This window comes from Zingiber officinale, chromosome 7A, assembly GCF_018446385.1.
Source record: "Zingiber officinale cultivar Zhangliang chromosome 7A, Zo_v1.1, whole genome shotgun sequence".
NCBI lineage: Eukaryota > Viridiplantae > Streptophyta > Magnoliopsida > Zingiberales > Zingiberaceae > Zingiber > Zingiber officinale.
The window spans coordinates 2,724,127-2,742,539 of NC_055998.1; the positions used below are offsets into that span (position 1 = coordinate 2,724,127).

Sequence of the window (18,413 nt, forward strand, 5' to 3'; positions counted from 1 at the left end):
AAAACATAAATTGTAACTTAATGGCCAGATCTGACCTTTTAATTAGTTTCCATGGTTAAGTGTCTCCTTGTACCTCAAAATGGACTGCAGACGCTGCAGCTTCAGCTGCTGCCGGAACCGGTTAATGAAGTCGTCCGCCCGCGCGTCCACCTGATCGTAGGCGTCTCCTTCCGCAACATCCTCGGCCCCCCTCGCTACCTCCTCCACCTCCGCCTTGCTAAAGTGCGCGAACGCCGAATTATCGCTGGCCGACTTCCTCATCCGCACCGCCAGCTTCCGCGGCATCTCTCCCGCCGTCGGATGCGTATCCGAAAGGCTCCGGTCCAAGTGATGCAGCTCCTCGTCCTCCTCATTCTCCCTCTGTGGCTCCCCGAGGGCCAGGGGTCCCTCGTCCACGATCTCGCCTGAGGCGGCGGCGTCTGGAGGAGGGCTTCGATGAAGGTTGAAGGATCGGAGACTGTCGAGTACGATTGAGGAGGAGCGTGAGATGGATCTGGCGAGGGAATGGACGGCGGAGTACCCTCTGCCATCGTCGCTGACCTCGTACCCAGCGGCAGGCGCGACGTCCGTCGGATCCTCGATATGGCCGGAGCCGTAGCGACGGGCGTAGAAGGACGACCGTAGGCCGTCGAGGACGATGGAAGAGGAGCGTGAGAGGGATCGAACGACGAAGTTACCGGAAGATACTTTGGCGTTGTCCGCATCCTCTGTGGCGGCGGCGGCGGTCAGATCGGGGATCTCAAGGGATTCGTCGCCGTGGAGCTTGAAGGTGCGAAAGCGGTCGAGGACGACGGAGGACCTTCGGGAGAGTGACCGGGCGAGGTAGTGTCCGGCGTAAGCTCCTGTGTCGCTGCTTCCGGGCTGGTGGCGGGAGGTGAATACGGAGGCGAAAGCGATGCCGCCGATAACTAGATTGAGGAACAGGAAGAGGACACCCGGTGTGAACCAGCAGTATACCGACGCTAAGATCGACGACACCGACGCCTCCAACATCCTCTCTCTCTCTCTCTCTCGATGCAGGGGAGACGGCGGAGTGAATGAGGAGATTACGAGTCGGAGCTGGTATTCTATAGAAGGGCTGAGGAAGAGACAACGCACGTGAGTCACGTGTTTGTTTTTTCATTTTTTATAAAATTGCATCATATTTTTAATGCTCAATTAACTCTTAATAGAATTTGCACAATATATAAACTTTTGAGCTAAATATATCTTTTATTTTTATTGAACAGTGGTTACCATCTAATTATATTTTACCACCAAATTTTAGTTTAAAATTAGTTTATACTATATTATAATCAATGTGTTAAAGGTATATTTATTATTTTAATATTTGTCAATTCACCGAAATAGCAGTTGGAACGCTTTAATGCAACTTGACCTCGTGAGTCTTTGTCTAACATTATTGACCAAGTCAACATCTTCATAACGGACAAAATAAATTAATCAGTGGTCGGCATTCGACCACGCGCAAGTTACCAACTCACTGCATCTAACTTTAATATTTACTAAAAACCACACTTATTTTTTTAAATACACTTAATTACTACATTAATTGTTAGTAATCATTGGGCGAACAACTAACCTTTTCACTACTTACAACCGTGATTTTAATATCATCTTTTATTTGTTTGTCATTTTCTCTTGTTTTCACGCGGCACTTGACTTCTGGAGAATTTATTAGGATTGGGTCCATCTGTTCGTCGATTCCTTCTTTGTTACGTCAGACGCTTACGTTATCACCTCTGTAGCCATGATGCCAGCAAAATCAATCGTTATCTGGAAAGAAAAGGCCACGAGAGCATTCGGAAAGACACCACACCGCAAAAAATGAATCGATGCACCAGTAAGTGAAAGGAAGCCTGATTGGTGTCTGATTAGAAGGCATCTCTTGCATTGGATGATAGATCTCTTCTCTTGACTTCTGCCTGAGCACGTCAGTATTAGTTTAAAGAAATAATGCATGATATGGAATTATGGATGGGATCTGTGCAGTACTTCGCAGCTGATTTGGGCATAAATCGAATCCATCCAAGTGCGTAACTGGTTAACAATTCAATTGTTGATCTCAACAAGGATGTCATTGTTTTGCTTTATCATCGGATCGGTCTAATTAACTTTGGCTCAGTATCTCGGTGCAAATTCACTTTTAAACTATATATCCGAGTGAATCTTCTAAACTATTACTATGTTTTATTTTAACCACGGCATGAATGCTCAGAACCTAGCTACTTGGAAATCATCCCTTATTCAACTACTATTTCTTTTTGCAGTGCGTCAACTTAACATTGATGTCTTCAAACATTGAAAAGCCGATACACACTTAAGTGGACGCACATTCAGCTAACTAAGGGCAATTTACTAAATCACATATTAAAAATAACATCTAACTTTAGTATTTACTAAAACACACTTATTCTTTAAAATATCTTTGATTTTTCTTATATAAACCAAACAGTAAAATTCTAAACAGCAAAATTCTCCTTTTTCCTCCTCTGTTCTTAAACAAATCATGCAACTCAACTCTTCTCCTCTCCTCTCTATGAAATTGCAGCTAGCTGTCTTAAGACATCAATGTTAAGTGATTAATCTAATGCTCTACTTCTAGTGATCTACCTTTACTATGAATTTCTCTTTTTCGGATACCTTCTGAAGATAGAAAAACATCTTACAAGATGTTCTTATTGTTAGATCGGGTGGACAGACTAGAGGAGGTGAATTCACTATAAAAAAATGTAGTTTAGAAACGAATATTATTCATTGCAAATATACGATGAATTTTGCAACGAAAACTTAATTCGTCGCTAATTAGCAATGAAAATGACAACGAAATAAATTTGTCATAAATTAACAATAAATATATTTTTATAGCAGAATTCATTGTCAATCAACTTCGAAATATAAATTTCGTTGAAAAATTTATAAAAACTGCAACAAAAAAAATTGTTTAACGTAGAAGCTGACATAAACAAAGTAATATTTGCGACAAATATCTAGATTCATCACTAATTGGCCATGAATATATATTTGTCCCCAATTTCATCACAAATTTGGGACGAATTTCCAAATTCGTCTCAAATTTTTTTTTTTTTAGGTTATACTTTTAAAAATTGGAAGATGATGCTAGAGAGCTCGGAGTACAAGAAATAAGTTTTTATAGATTTGTATTATTCTACTGATCTTACTAATGGACTCAAACATAATTTTTAATTAATACACTAACGTTTTAAAATTTTTGAAATAAGAATTAAATATTTATTACTCGTTTGGGATAAACAATTTATAAACATCATTATATTGGTTAAAAATTATATTTGAGTCCATTAATAAGATCAGGAGAACAACATGAATACATACAAACTTGTTTTGTGTCATTCCGAGTTTTCTAGGGTTATCTTCCAATTTTTAAAAATATAACTTAAAAAAAAAATTGGGACGAATTTCTAAGTTCGTCCCCAAATTTAATTTTTTTCAAAAATCAAAATAAATGCATCCAAAATGTAGAAGATGAACCTAAAGAGTTCCGAATCGCATGAAACAAGTTCCTATGGGTGTGAATCGATCTCCTGATTATAATGATGGCCTCAAATATTATTTTTCCACAATATATTTAGGTGAGTGATTTTTGGATATCAAAATTACTTTACCATTTTCAAACTCTAACTCTTTTTCACTAGGTCATATAATTTATAAACTTCATCTAATTATTATTATGATTGAAAAATTTTATTAGATATTTGAGGTATCATTGTGATCAGGAGATCGATACGAATCTTTAGGAACTTCATTTGATTCACAACTCTCTAGGTTCATCTTCTACATTTTAGACGCATTTATTTTGATTTTTGAAAAAATAAAATTTTGGGACGAACTTGGAAATTCGTCCCAAATTTGGGATGTCACGCCCCAAGGATAAGGTTGTCCGATGAAAATCGGACAGCACCTTCCCTATAGCAATGACAAATGAAACATGTATACAATACCATAAGGTTACTCACAAGCTATCAATAGCCCACACGGCGGATATAAAATACAACCACGTAGTTATATACACAACCCACATGGCTGAAACAAAAAGAGCATAACCAAGTAGTTGTATATTAATTAGCTCACCCGCATGGAACTAGCAGACAGGATCTTCAGACGACTCCATAAATCTTTTACCTACTACCTGGTGGAGGAAAATCAGTTCATGGGGGAGATCATATCCACTGTCCCAAGATACCCGTGTCCCCTTGCCGATCGAATGAGGTAGATCACATCTCAAGGATATAGTGCATATCATGAGGATGGCATGACTGTCCGATCGGTGAGGAGACATGGGGACACGGAAATCTTAGGACAGAAGATCTGTTGTGTTCATGGGGTGGTGAGTGTTGGAACTCAGCGAGTAATAGATAGATAATACATAAGTATAATATATATATCTAGAGATTTAAAGGTATGCAATCTCATAAGGAAGAGTATCATAAACTACAGAGGTATCATAATAAATGTCCATACTTGAATCCATATATCAAGCTAGTTATAGAAAGTCAAGGGAAGTAAGAAACTGCAATAGTACTACTCATAACTATAAGGGTAACATGTGAGGTATATACATACTGCTAACAAGTAAGCCAGTGTCTAAGCACATGCAACAGGTATATATCTCAACATATGTAAGCATATCACATGGATATAATAAAATAACTGCGTAAGTAACAATTAACAATATTAGCAGGTATAATAATAACAGCGCATGCATGGATAGTCACTCTGCCCATCCCTCTGCACCACGACTCCTGTATGGTCGAGAAGTCGGATCAATGACAACTGTACAACACTCCAGCTGCTACTACTCTCGAGTGACCAAGTGAATAGGCGTATAGTAACTAACTATCTACATAGCAACGGAGGTCCCTACTGCTCACATCTCCAGCCGCTACTTACCCATGAGTGATCGAGTGGGAGAATTACAAGACAAGCAGCACACTCCAGTTACCACTACACATGAGTGGCCGAGTGTGTGACCCTGTTCAACGACTCTCTCGACCACAAGGGAGAATTTGTCATTAACATGCACGAAATGATATGATGCGCAAGATGCAGCAACCTTCACATATATATAAACAGAAGTCAGGTATGCTACAGTAAACCAGCATGCTCAATAAGGTATGTGAATAAACAACAATCAAAGCAAGTAAGCATGGTATCTAGTATCTGCTATATATCATGGATGACAACGAGAGACTGTATAGACATCAAATCGATTATCTTAAAGATCGAGTGGATAAGTATCAAACTCAGGAAAAATATGAGTGGAGTCAAGGTAAATACAGTAACTATCCGAATATAGCTCATGCACTAAGATCAAAGCACTATATAATCAAGGTAAGAAGTACCCACATTTATCTGTCGATCGTGCTAAATAATCACACGTTGACAAATAAAATAAGACCTAGAGATGTCAGAATTTTATGAAACAAATTTTTATGGGTTCCTAATTTTCTACCGATCGTAAATATGTCCTCATCCATAATTTTAACATAATATATTGAGTGGGGTGATTTTTTAATATTAATTAGGTCATAATCATGTTAAAAAAATTACCACACACAATATATTAGGTTAAAATTCTGAATTATAATATTTTCATGATAAGGAGAAAATTATGAACACATAGAAATTTGTTTCATGAAATTCCGAGATCTCTAGGTCCATATTTGGGGCTTCCGAATAATTTTTTTTATTTTTTTAAATCTGGGATAAATCCTGGATTCGTCCCAGAATTAGAATTTGGGACGAATTCCTGGATTCATCCCAAAATTTGGGACAAATCCAGGATTCATCCCAGATTTAAAAAAAAAAAAAAAAAAAAAAAAAATCATTCAGAAGCTCCAAATATGGACTTAGAGATGTCGGAATTTCATGAAACAAGTTTCTATGAGTTCCTAATTTTCTCGTGATCTTAAAAATATCTTCATCCATAATTTTAATATAATATATTGAGTAGGGTGATTTTATAACATGAATTAGATTATAGTCGTGTTAAAAAAATTACCACACTTAATATATTAGGTTATAATTATGATATTTTCATGATGAAGAGAAAATTAGGAACCCATAGAAACTTGTTTCATGAAATTCTGAGATCTCTATGTCTATATTTGGGGCTTTCAAATGATTTTTTTTATTTTTTTAAATCTAGGATGAATCCAGGATTCATCCCAAATTCTGGGACGAATCCAGGATTCATCACATATTTAAAAAGAAAAAAAAATCATTCGGAAGCCTCAAATATAGACCTAGAGATGTTGGAATTTTATGAAACAAGTTTCTATGGGTTTCTAATTTACTACCGATTGTAAATATGTCCTCATCCATAATTTTAACAAATATATTGAGTGGGTTGATTTTTTAACATGAATTAGGTCATAATCATGTTAAAATAATCACCACACTCAATATATTAGGTTAAAATTCTGAATTATGATATTTTCATGATGAGGAGAAAATTAGGAACTCATAGAAACTTGTTTCATAAAATTCTAACATCTGTAGTCTATATTTTAGGTGTTAGACACATATTCAAATATATGTTGAACGTTAACATATCTAATTAATAGTAAACTATCTATGTTTCACTAAATATGAATCTAGAGATGTTGAAATTTTATGAAACAAATTTCTATGAGTTCTTAATTTCCTCGTGATCTTAAAAATATCTTCATACATAATTTTAACCTAATATATTGAGTTGGGTGATTTTTTAACATGAATTAGGTCATAATCATGTTAAAAAAATCACCACACTCAATATATTAGGTTAAAAATCTGGATTATGATATTTTCATGATGAGGAGAAAATTAGGAATCCATAGAAACTTGTTTCATAAAATTCTGACATCTTTAGATCTATATTTGGGGCTTTCGAATGATTTTTCATTTTTTATTTTTTTTAAAAATATGGGATGAATCCTGAATTCATCCCATATTCCGGGACGAATCTAGGATTTGTTCCAGATTTAAAAAAAAATAAAATAAAAAAAAAATATTCGGATGTCCCAAATATGAACCTAGAGATGTCGAAATTTTATGAAATAAGTTTCTATGAGTTCATAATTTTGCACCAATCGTAAATATGTCCTTATCCATAATTTTAACATAATATATTGAGTATGGTGATTTTTTAACAAGAATTGGGTCATAATCATGTTCAAAAAATCACCATACTCAATATATTAGGTTAAAATTCTCGATTATGATATTTTCATGATGAGGAGAAAATCAAGAACACATAGAAACTTGTTTAATGAAATTCACATATCTCTATGTCCATATTTGAGATTTTTGAATATTTTTTTTATTATTTTTTTTAAATCTGGGACGAATCCTAGATTCATCCCAGAATTTGGGACGAATCCAGGAATTCATCCCAAATTCTGGGATGAATCCAGGATTCGTTCCAGATTTTAAAAAAATGAAAAGAAAAGAAAAATCATTCAGAAGGCCTAAATATGGACCTAGATATATCAGAATTTCATGAAACAAGTTTCTATGAATTCCTAATTTTCTCATAATCTTAAATATATCTTCATCCATAATTTTAACATAATATATTGAGTGAGGTGATTTTTTAACATGAATTAGGTCATAATCGTGTTAAAAAAAATCACCACACTCAATATATTAGGTTAAAGTTCTGGATTATGATATTTTCATGATAAAGAGAAAATTAGAAACCCATAGAAACTTGTTTCATGAAATTCTGAGATCTTTATGTCCATATTTGGGGCTTCCGAATGATTTTTAAAATTTTTTAAAATCTGGGACGAATCTTGGATTCGTCCTAGATTTAAAAAAATAAAAATAAAATAATTCAGAAGCCCCAAATATGGACCTAGAAATCTAAGAATTTCATAAAATAAGTTTCTATGAATTTCTAATTTTGTACCGATCGTAAATATGTCCTCATCCATAATTTTAACGTAATATATTTTGTGTGGTGATTTGTTAACCCGAATTTCACCTAATTCAAGTTAAAAAAATCATGATACTCAATATATTATTTCTAAATTAAGGATGAGGATATATTTATGATCATAAGAAAATTAGAAACTCATAGACTCTTGTTTCATGAAATTCTGACATCTGTAGATCTATATTTTAGGTGTTAGACACATATTCAAACATGCGTTGAACGTTAACATATCTAATTAATAGTAAACTATCTATGTTTCACTTATATGGATATAGAGATTTCGGAATTTCATAAAACAAGTTTCTATGAGTTTCTAATTTTCTTGTGATCTTAAAAATATCTTCATCCATAATTTTAACATAATATATTGAGTGTGACGATTTTTTTACCATAAATTAGGTCATATTCATGTTAAAAAAAATCACCACACTCAATATATTAGGTTAAAATTCTGGATTATGATATTTTTATAATGAAGAGAAAAATATGAATATATAGAAACTTGTTTCATTAAATTTCAACATCTCTAGGTCCATATTTGAGGCTTCCGAATGATTTTCTTTTTTTTTTATTTTTTTTTAAATCTTGGACGAATCCTGGATTCGTCTCAGAATTTGAGACAAATTCTTGGATTCGTCCCAAAATTTGGGACGAATCCAAGATTCGTCTCAGATTAAAAAAAAAAAGAATTAAAGAATAATTAATCTATGTTTCACTATATATGGACCTAGAGATGCCGAAATTTTATGAAACAAGTGTCTATGGGTTTCTAATTTTCTCGTTATCTTAAAAACATTTTTATTCATAATTTTAACTTAATATATTAAGTGTAGTGATTTTTTACCATGAATTAGGTCATATTCATGTTAAAAAAAATCACCATACTCAATATATTAGGTTATAATTCTGGATTATGATATTTTTATGATGGGGAGAAAAATACAAACTCATAGAAACTTGTTTCATGAAATTTCGAGATCTTTAGGTCCATATTTGGGGCTTTCGAATAATTTTTTTTAAAATCTGGGACGAATCTTGGATTCGTGCCATATTTAAAAATAAAATAAAATTAATCGGAAACACTAAATATGGATCTAGAGATGTCATAATTTCATGAAACAAGTTTGTATGGGTTCCTAATTTTGTACCGATCATAAATATGTCCTCATCCATAATTTTAACCTAATATATTTTGTGTGGTGATTTTTTTACCCTAATTACGTCAAATTCAGATTAAAAAATCACCACACTCAAAATATTAGGTCAAAATTATAGTTGAGGATATTTTTCCATTAGGAGAATGATAAAAACACATAGAAACTTTTATCATAAAATTTTGATATCTCAAGATCCATATTTAAAATTTTCGATTATTTTTTTTAAAAAAAAATATTTCGATTTTGGGACGAATCCAGGATTTGTCCCAGAATTGGGGACGAATCCATGGATTCATCCCTTATAATTTTTTTTAATATTTTTTAAATTTTTTCAATCTGGGATGAATTTTGGATTCGTCCTAGATTTTGGGACGAATCCTGGATTTGTTCTAGAATCTGGGACGAATCCAGAATTCGTCCTAGAATTTGGAACGAATTTTGTGACGAAAATAGTTTTCGTTGGGAATTTGCGACGAAAATATTTTGTTGCAGATTTCGTTGCTAATTTGGATCAAAATTTATTTTTGTCGCCAAACTTGTTGCGATTTGGGGACGAAAAATATTTGTCCTAAATTTTCGTCCCTAAATCAGTATTTTTTTGTAGTAAAAGGAACATGCAGCTTGGAATCGAAAAACCTTGAAAAATTGAGATTTTTCAGGGCCAACAAATTTTTGTAACTAAAAATATCCTCCGATAAGAGAAAAATATGAAAAATCTAAAATAAAATTACAAAGAGAAAAGGCATTTAAAAATAAAAAAACGTAAAAAAAAATAATTTAAAAAAAAAAAACATTAAAAATTAAAAAAGTAGAAAAATAAATAAAAAATAAAAAAACGTAAAAAAACAAATAAAAAATAAAAAATTGTAAAAAAAGGAAAAAAATAGTAAAAAAATAAAAAAAAACGTAAAAAACATGAACCATGAAAAAGTAAAAAAAGTAAAAATTAAAAAAACATAAAATAAAATAAAAAAAATAAAATTAAAGAAAAATTGAAAAAATAATATGTATAGTTGATTTTATAACTGAGGTAATATAATAAAATATTAAATTAGATTATTGATTAAATTCTTAAAATAAATATATTTTTATTGGATTATTTAGATTAAATTAAATAACATTTAGTTATATTTAATTTTTCATATGAGTATCTGATAATTATATAATTAAAATTATATATGATAATTTAAATCAAACACATTAATACCTATTTTATTATATTTAAAAATTTATTAATTATTCATTGAATATGTGCATATACATTTAGACTAAAGATAAATCTGGCCATCACGACGCCATGAACTCATATGAACACCACTAAGTATTTCATCACCTACCACATTCATTAAAATACAAAGTCAAATAGAATCTTCAAATAAGAGATATGAAGTCAACATGCTTTTGCTGTCTCTAATACCGAAAGGCCAGGTTTGACAATGTTGAAGATATTATTAAATGACTAATTTTATATCTTATTTAAATATTCTAAAAGATTTAAATTAATCATTTCGGTAACCAGTCTTATAATATAATTAAAATTATATTATAATATTAATTACTTTATTTTATTTGATAGATTTGGTACCGTTTTAAAACTATAATTTAATATAATCTAAATTATAAAAGATAATAAAATTTTTAATCTAGATTATAATGCCAAGACCATGTGAATTAAAATACATTCCAAACTAAATCTTTAACTAAAATTTAAATACCAAATATATCCCTAGTCTATTTCCTACACCAATCGATCATTGACATCGCTGCCGCCGTCGGTCGCCGACCGCCTACCACCTCCGTCAGCCGTCGTTGACCATTATCGACCGCTGCCGCTGGCAGATGTTACAGGATATTTTTATCATTTTATAATAATATGAACTACATTCTTTATAAAAAAATAATGGACATCAAACAAAAGAATATAATCATCCTTGTAATCAAAGATTATTATACGACTCTTTTATCTACATTACATTATAAATTTTATTAACAAGCTCAATTACATTACCCCTAAATAAATGCAACCTAATGTCTTATTGATGAATTCTTTAATTTCTGAGTTCTCTTCAAAAATCTATGTTTGGTAATGGGTGATCAACCTTGTAATATAATCAAGATCATATTATAAGATTGATTACTTTATTTGGTATAATTTTCTGGATTACAAAAAATAATAAATTTTTATAATCTGATTAAAAGGCTAATAACATGTAATCCAATTACATTTCAGGTCCAATATTTAACTAAAATTTAAATGTCAAATATAATTATAGTACTATCATCTCTTCGATTAAACCAGCCCTCAAGTTGCACTGACACCACCTCCATGAAGTATTCGCCCTTGAACGTGGCGAGCACCATCGAATCCGCCACTTTCTCATCCCACCACTTCATCACCGAAAGGGTACTTCCATCACCATCGATATTGTCATTGTTCGGTATGAGCGAGCCCACCGGGATGACCTCCTTCCTGATCTCCTACTCGAAGTGGTTGATATACTTGGCCTTGATCTCCCAAAAGGTTCTTACGCCGATGAAGCCGGTGGATCAATCCATGCACTAGAAGAAGCGGTCGAGGTCGGAGATGTCGTTGGCGATCTGGTTCATCCCAGCAATGTGCTTGAGGTTTTCCTTGGCATCGAGGCAGAGTGACAGAAAGGGGAGATCCTAATTGGGGTAGCGGGAATAGTGCGCGAATTGAAGATAGCGGTGGAGACTGCGGTGGTTAGAAACTGGATGGTGGAGATGGCGATGACAGAGGCAACGAGGGGAGCCTAGGGTTGAATGAAGTCATAGAAGAGAACATTGGGGTGGAGGCATGCGAGGAGGTGGTCGAAATCAGGGGCGCAGAGGTTCTTCGGGTGGGGGTGGGGGTTCAACAAGGTGGACGAAAGGGTGGGACTCGGAATGGAGATAGGGCTAGAGCGAGGCGAGCATGGCGAGGGAGGAGACAAGGTGGACGAGGACGGAGAGGCGTTTGGAGAGCTCGAGGAAGGGGAAGGCGTGGCCTTGGGTGAGCCATGGCAGCGTCACCATCCAGAGGTGGTAGTGATTTAATTTAGTCTGGTTTAATCTGAGAGAAGTAATAAAATTACTTAAATTTAATTATATGAATATTTTTATTATTTTATAATAATATAAATTAAATTTTTTATAAAAAATAATGGACATCAAACAAAAGAATATAATCATTTTTATAATCAAAGATTATATATATACATAGTATCCAACTCTTTAACTAAACATAATAATATATTTTTTTTTGTACTCGAGGGATGAGAAACCAAAAGTAATCCGAAACGCAACATGGCGCTTCCTATTATGACGGGGATAAAAGTTTGTCCCTTTCTAGGCACCCCGACCAGAGCTATAATATATGTCTGGTCCCAGAAGTTTAGACAGAACACTTGTAAATAATTTCTTTTGTTTAACTTTCTAATTGTGATATCTAATTGCTGTAAGAGACTTCTTCGCCCAGAGGAGAATTTTAGTGAGCTTTACATCTTTCTTGAATTAACAACCTTCCCGATTGTAACTAAGTAATTTCTTTGTGCCTTGTCTTTTTTAGTCTTTTAACTATTTTTTACAAGTGTTGATAATTATTAAGCTATAAAATTTAAGGAAGGTTGTTTTTCTTTGCTGGGCTATTCACTCCTCTAGTTGACCGCCAAAAGTTCTACAGCCTTTTGTGGAAGGGTGTTGGCAGCGCTGTGCTCTATAACTTCGCTTTATTTAATGCTGCTACTGGTATGAGATCTGCCACCTCTTCTATGTTTTACCCCTCTAAAAGGTACGCAGGAGATACGCTTCGTAATTTTCGTTAATCTTTTTAGAAAAACTTGACGAAAGAGTCATAAGTGACTAGTTAAAAAATAATTAAATGATTGATTTGTTCAGAAAAAAATTGGAGGGCCAAAAGTAGACAATTAAAAAAGTTAGAAGGCTAAAAATAGATGATTTAAAAAATTCAAGAACCACATAGATAATTTTTCTTAATATTAATTACATTACATTATATTATATTATATTACATTACAAATTTTAATTACCAAACATAATTATCTTGTAAATCATTTTATGGTATGATTTTTACATAAAAATTATCAATTCAAAATGATCACCAAAGCCTTTTTATATTATATTTTAAATAATTTTTCTACGTAAGCTATTTTTTTTTTAAAAAAACAACCAAAAAACTAGTACCATTCAGGATCAACTCGCCATATTAAAAATTAAATTTATATAAAGATAATATGAGTGTGTTTTACAATAACCACAATATGAATATATGATTGCTCAGAATCTTCCTTTGTACTGCTTCCTTCAACGTTCTAAGCATTTATTTCTTCATACATTAAAAAGCGGCCGATCCAAAAAAAAAAAAAAAAAACCATAGACACACATTCTGATTTGCAGAAAACCCAGAATTGAAGCACCGCAAATTAAGCTCTGGATCTCTTGACGGCGCGAAGCTTGACTCCATGCTTGAAGTTGACCACGATTCCATACTGAAACTCCAGTGGGGATTCCATCTTAGGAGAGTGCCTGAAAATAAAGTGGCGATACAGATAGATGACTGCCAATTTGATCTCCTGCACTGCAAATTTCTGGGCAATGCAAGCCCTGGGGCCAATCCCGAACGGGATGTGCGCGTACGGATGCCTTTGCTTCTCCTCGTCACCGGCGAGATCGAACCGCTCCGGCCGGAACAAGTGAGGCTCAGGGAAGTACTTCGGGTCCTTCTCCAGCACCCCCGGAGCTAGCCAAACCCATGTACCCTGCAACAAGAACCATTTGGTTAAAGACATCGAGCAATCCATTGTCGTTGTACTTGAGAATATATAATGGTGGTGATGATACGTACCTTGGGGAGGAAATAGCCCCCAATTTCAACATCTTGGGATGCATGCCTACCTATGAGTGGCGACACTGTATAGAATCTCATGGATTCTTTTATAACCTGCAAGCAAGCGATAGATGGAAATTAGTGCAGGTCTGTTCTTGTTTGGATTTACAGAATGAATACAAATTATTAAGAGGCAAAGACTTGATCAAGGTAGGGGAACTTGTGTTGAAGGTCCTCTGCAGTCGGAACCAAATCAAACGGCCCGAACCTATCGATCTCCCCAATCAATTTCTCCTCCACCTCCGGGTGCTGCGTCACCAGATAAATCACCGACGACAGAGTGAAGGAAGTGGTGGCCGAGCCGGCGAGCAAGTGCTCGTACGCCAGCGCGCTGATGTAGTCCGCCGTGAAGAGCTCCTCGGACGCCCCACCGGCGTCCCTCGCGTTGAGTATCAATGACAGGAAGTCGTTGGCCCCCCTTCGCTTCGCTTTCTCCCTGCCGGCGACTATCTTGTTCAGCTTGCTGCTTAGATTCAAGTTGGTCCTCTCGATCTTCCAATCCGCCGTCCCCGGGATCCTCTTCAGGACTTGCCGAAACGGCTCTTGCAGGACGGGGCAAATGAGGCCGAGGATGATGGAGAGGGAGCCGGAGAGGTCCATTTTGATGGAAGTGGTGGAGTACAAGTGCTCTTTGACGAATTCAGACACCTCATCATCGCCGTCCGGCGCAGTTCCCTTGGAGAGGCCGAAGTTTACGCCGAAGGCGGCGTCGCCGATGATGTCGGTGGACAGCTGGAGCGAGATCTTGGAGAAGGCCACGTCTTCATGTGGCGGCGTGGCGGCGATCTGCTCCGTCGCAGTGTTGATGTAGGATAGCATGGAGGGTATGAGGGAGGCCAAGTGGGCGGGCTGGTACATGGAAATGATGGTGTTTCTCATGCCGGACCACCTTGAATCCCTGCAATAGAACGAATTAGCTCTAATTCTCGATCTATCTTACGATTCCAATTTCCAATATATAGATATACTTGGTGTTGAAGAGGCCCTTGCTGTGGAGGGGAGATCCAGTAACAGCGGAAGGGAGGGCGCGGTTGGGAAGGCTCTTGAATCGTTTGATTCCTATCTCTTTGCAGAGGTCGGCGTCGGCGACGATGACGATGGGTTGTCTCCCCAAGTGGAACCTGAAGATCAGTTAGCGAATCAGGACGTACACCGATTTGGTTTGAAATCTAATCTAATCTCAATTTCCAACTGAAAAACTCGATCGAAGCGGGAAATTCATGCATGAGAGACGGAGGGAGGGACGGATTGACCTGAAGATTGGCCCGTAGGTTTTAGCGAGGACACCGAAGACCTCCGGCCCATGCTTTCCGAGCAAGGGAAGATGGCCCACGAGCGGCAGCGCCGGCGGACCGGGGACCTTCCTCACCGCCCAGCACGGCGCGTAGAAGTACAGCAAGAAGCCGACCGACAAGGCCGCCGCTGTGAAGATGTAATCCGCCGCCGGCCATCCAAATCCAAATTCCATAGTTGAAGGTAGCTAGTGATTGTATGTCGTCCCACCTTTGCGGAGTTTGAGATGTAATATTATCAAGCCTTGAATTCAGTATCATCGGAAGGATTAGATGCCGAAACCTGGATTTTGTCCTCGCCTGCTCTGCTTTTATTATTATTATTATTATTATTGTTATTATTATTATATAGGATTCTACTCTACCTGATTTTTGTCTTATCTCCCTTAATGGATCGATTAAGATCACGTCTCGGTCGCATAGATCCACATCCGATGGCGGATCCTATTTGAATTTGTCTGCAACTGCAATGAATCGTTTGATTTAAATAGAGTATATTTATGCATCATCGTTAAATTTAACTCTAGTAAATTAAGCAAGCATACATCCAGAAATTCATCTATGTAGCCAAACTATTAGGTTATCTTACCATCAAAATTCTTTAGCTAAAACTTTGATGGTAAATTGGAGGAGATTCATCGAGATAATAACAAGTGATTGATTAATTGGTTGAAATAGTATATAAACATTCAAAATATAGTTCACTCTTTGAAGTTTGTCAGTGAATCAATACATAGCTGCTCACTCTTTCCAACTGAAGCTATTGTATTAAGTGAAGATTAACTTAGATCTATAGGGAAAGAGCATTTGAGAGTGCAATGTCATCATTTCCTAAAAAAAAAATGATTATGAAGATCTATAGGGAGAGCTTCTTAATTTATTTCAGAAACTTGAGCGAAGCGTGAACACAATATATGGTGGTGGGACTTTTGTCCCTAGTTAGATAGTTTACAGTTAATATTTAATTAATGGTGCTTAATTACTACCATAATCCTAAAAGCCTAAGCTCTTAGAAAATGGACTCGTCTTATATGTTTATGTCATGGTAATTGAGCCAGTTTCGTCTTAGTTAGGAACAGGCAGAGCCTTCGGCAAAGCCTCATGCGCAGACAGTGGCACAGTCTGTGACTTGCAATCACTTGAAATGAAGAGTTCAGCATTCTGGTGGTCAGCCATGTTCGGGTCTTTGATGAGCTGAAGCAAGATTCTCTCCAGCTCCTCTGCATCGCTCCATCCATGGATCTTGGCTCTGACGGCCAGAGGATTGCCAATTATGAGCTCCCAGAGGGGGTAGCTCTTCCTCGGCATTACACAGTCTTCTTCCTTGAGCTTCAGCGAAGGGCAGTAGTCTCCTTTTCCATCACCTAGATAAATAATTCTCTTCCCCTTTGCCAATGCCCAATCTTGAATCCTCTCCACAATAATACCCTGCATATCCAGAAACCTTCTGAAAGTCTAATTCCAGGATATAATTAAATTAGCAAAGCATTACATGATAGTTTCATGAGAGCTTAGAACAGGAAGACAACTCACCTTGCACATATTTGGAGGACAGAGGCTGCACCCATGGGATGAATTAGTCTGGAAGTCATGATAAGGAAAAATTCTCAGCCTCCCTTCGTCAACAGAGCATGGATTTGTGTTGATTTCTGAGAAGTAGTTGATTAGGCCATGGTGCTCCAGAATGGTCTCAATGAACATTCTATTGGCATCACTAACAATCCGCAGCTCACACCTGAGAATCGCATTGCAGCCACCACATAGGACACAAGAGTCAGATTACATTGAGATTTTTGATTGCAGGAACTAAATAGTTACCCGAGATCATAAGCTGATTTGATTGCAGAAATGGTATTGGATGGCAGAGGAGCTTTCCTCAGGCTTTCTTTGATATCTTCAATCGTTCGTCCCATCGAATGGAGTTCCCTCATTACTGTATCCTGAAGACAAAAATATGCTCCGAAAAGTTAGCCAAGAAGGTCCTCCAGGAAATAAGGAACATGTACCATTCCATGAACTATGAAATGTTAACCATGGCAGAGTTCCATGGCAGGGTTTTCAGCAACTCATCAAAGATTTGTGTTCCACCAAGCACATCGATGACCCAGTTATCGCTGTCACAGTCGATGATTGTCTTGTCGAAGTCGAACACCACAACAACATCGGCCATGGCAGAGAAGTGAGGAGAAAGATGCAGAACCCTCTAGTTTTCTTCACAACTCTTGTTGCAGTGGATGAGCTAAGAGGGAGATTTTAAATGGGTATTTATAACAAACTTGGATGCCAATTGAAGGAATATTAGGAAGGACAATGATTCCTGCTCGCCTTCTTCAGTTTCAATTAAATATTAATTGTGCTGTGGGGCGACAGCAACCCTATTAATCAGTTATAGTTGCACCATGCTGCTCAGGATCACAAGGAAATTTAGGATCTGATTCTGTCATTCTGTGAATATGCTCTCAGAATCAGGAAAATGCCAATGTTTATGACTTGTGAATCTAGCTATAGTTCACTTTCCTCAGTTAAAAAATTCTCTTACAATGTTATTGGTTCCTTCAGTTAAAGTTGTTGCCTCGTTTAAAAGAATGGTTAGGGGAAAAAGATAACTGTATATGCCTTCAGTTAAGCTCAAGCTTAAATGTGAATCAACAACATTTCTTTATTTGAATAAAAACAAACAGAGAGCAGAGTCAGAGAAGTATCTTGTCACTGCTCAATTTAGTTTTCATTAAAAAAAATTAAGAAAAAGGAAGCATGATGGGCGAGTTAAGACAATTGTTATCTGTTAAAATGAAGGATAATTTTTTTTTCAAAGAACTGTTATATATCATACTCTTGTATATAATTTACTTGAGATTTATGGAGATATTTGATCTCAAATATATAGTTGAGATAAATTCATCTTGATGATATAGATAAACAACAAGGATAAGAGAACACATTATCCCATTTCTTTTGGATCAATCTATAGCATAGAATCTCAATGGAAGTACATGATATGACACCAAAGGAAGAAAGGTGAAGTGGAGAACAAGCCAGCGTCTTCAGGAATAATGTGGCGTGTCGTTAAGAATTTTGAGATTATGACCTGATATGGA

General features: G+C 35.9%; 3 protein-coding genes across 3 annotated transcripts; all 3 read right to left on the reverse strand.

The window, feature by feature from the left end:
* Positions 1-42: 42 nt before the first annotated feature.
* On the reverse strand, positions 43-993 carry LOC122001991. Its single transcript, XM_042557005.1, has one exon. It carries the CDS (start codon positions 991-993, stop codon positions 43-45), a length of 951 nt encoding a protein of 316 aa, XP_042412939.1.
* Positions 994-13,403: 12,410 nt separating this feature from the next.
* On the reverse strand, positions 13,404-15,571 carry LOC121999847 (cytochrome P450 711A1-like). The gene is made up of 5 exons (XM_042554480.1): positions 15,277-15,571; positions 14,992-15,144; positions 14,165-14,921; positions 13,982-14,077; positions 13,404-13,895 (listed from the first exon to the last, which is right to left on the reverse strand). Exons 1-5 carry the CDS (start codon positions 15,489-15,491, stop codon positions 13,560-13,562), a joined length of 1,557 nt encoding a protein of 518 aa, XP_042410414.1. The 5' UTR covers positions 15,492-15,571; the 3' UTR covers positions 13,404-13,559.
* Positions 15,572-16,158: 587 nt separating this feature from the next.
* LOC121999848 (inorganic pyrophosphatase 2-like) lies at positions 16,159-17,557 on the reverse strand. Its single transcript, XM_042554482.1, has 4 exons — positions 17,348-17,557; positions 17,134-17,255; positions 16,849-17,050; positions 16,159-16,743 (listed from the first exon to the last, which is right to left on the reverse strand). Exons 1-4 carry the CDS (start codon positions 17,483-17,485, stop codon positions 16,381-16,383), a joined length of 825 nt encoding a protein of 274 aa, XP_042410416.1. The 5' UTR covers positions 17,486-17,557; the 3' UTR covers positions 16,159-16,380.
* Between the last annotated feature and the right edge of the window lie 856 nt (positions 17,558-18,413).

Coding starts and splice junctions, on each gene's coding strand:
- LOC121999848 (XM_042554482.1), bottom strand. CDS start 17,485: ATGGCCGATGTTGTTGTGGTGTTCGACTTCGACAAGACAATCATCGAC. Junction 17,256..17,347: donor TGCCATGGAACTCTGCCATG/GTTAACATTTCA, acceptor TTTTGTCTTCAG/GATACAGTAATGAGGGAACT. Junction 16,744..16,848: donor GTCCTCCAAATATGTGCAAG/GTGAGTTGTCTT, acceptor CTGGATATGCAG/GGTATTATTGTGGAGAGGAT.
- LOC122001991 (XM_042557005.1), bottom strand. CDS start 993: ATGTTGGAGGCGTCGGTGTCGTCGATCTTAGCGTCGGTATACTGCTGG.
- LOC121999847 (XM_042554480.1), bottom strand. CDS start 15,491: ATGGAATTTGGATTTGGATGGCCGGCGGCGGATTACATCTTCACAGCG. Junction 15,145..15,276: donor ACCTACGGGCCAATCTTCAG/GTCAATCCGTCC, acceptor ACTGATCTTCAG/GTTCCACTTGGGGAGACAAC. Junction 13,896..13,981: donor GGGGCTATTTCCTCCCCAAG/GTACGTATCATC, acceptor TTCTTGTTGCAG/GGTACATGGGTTTGGCTAGC.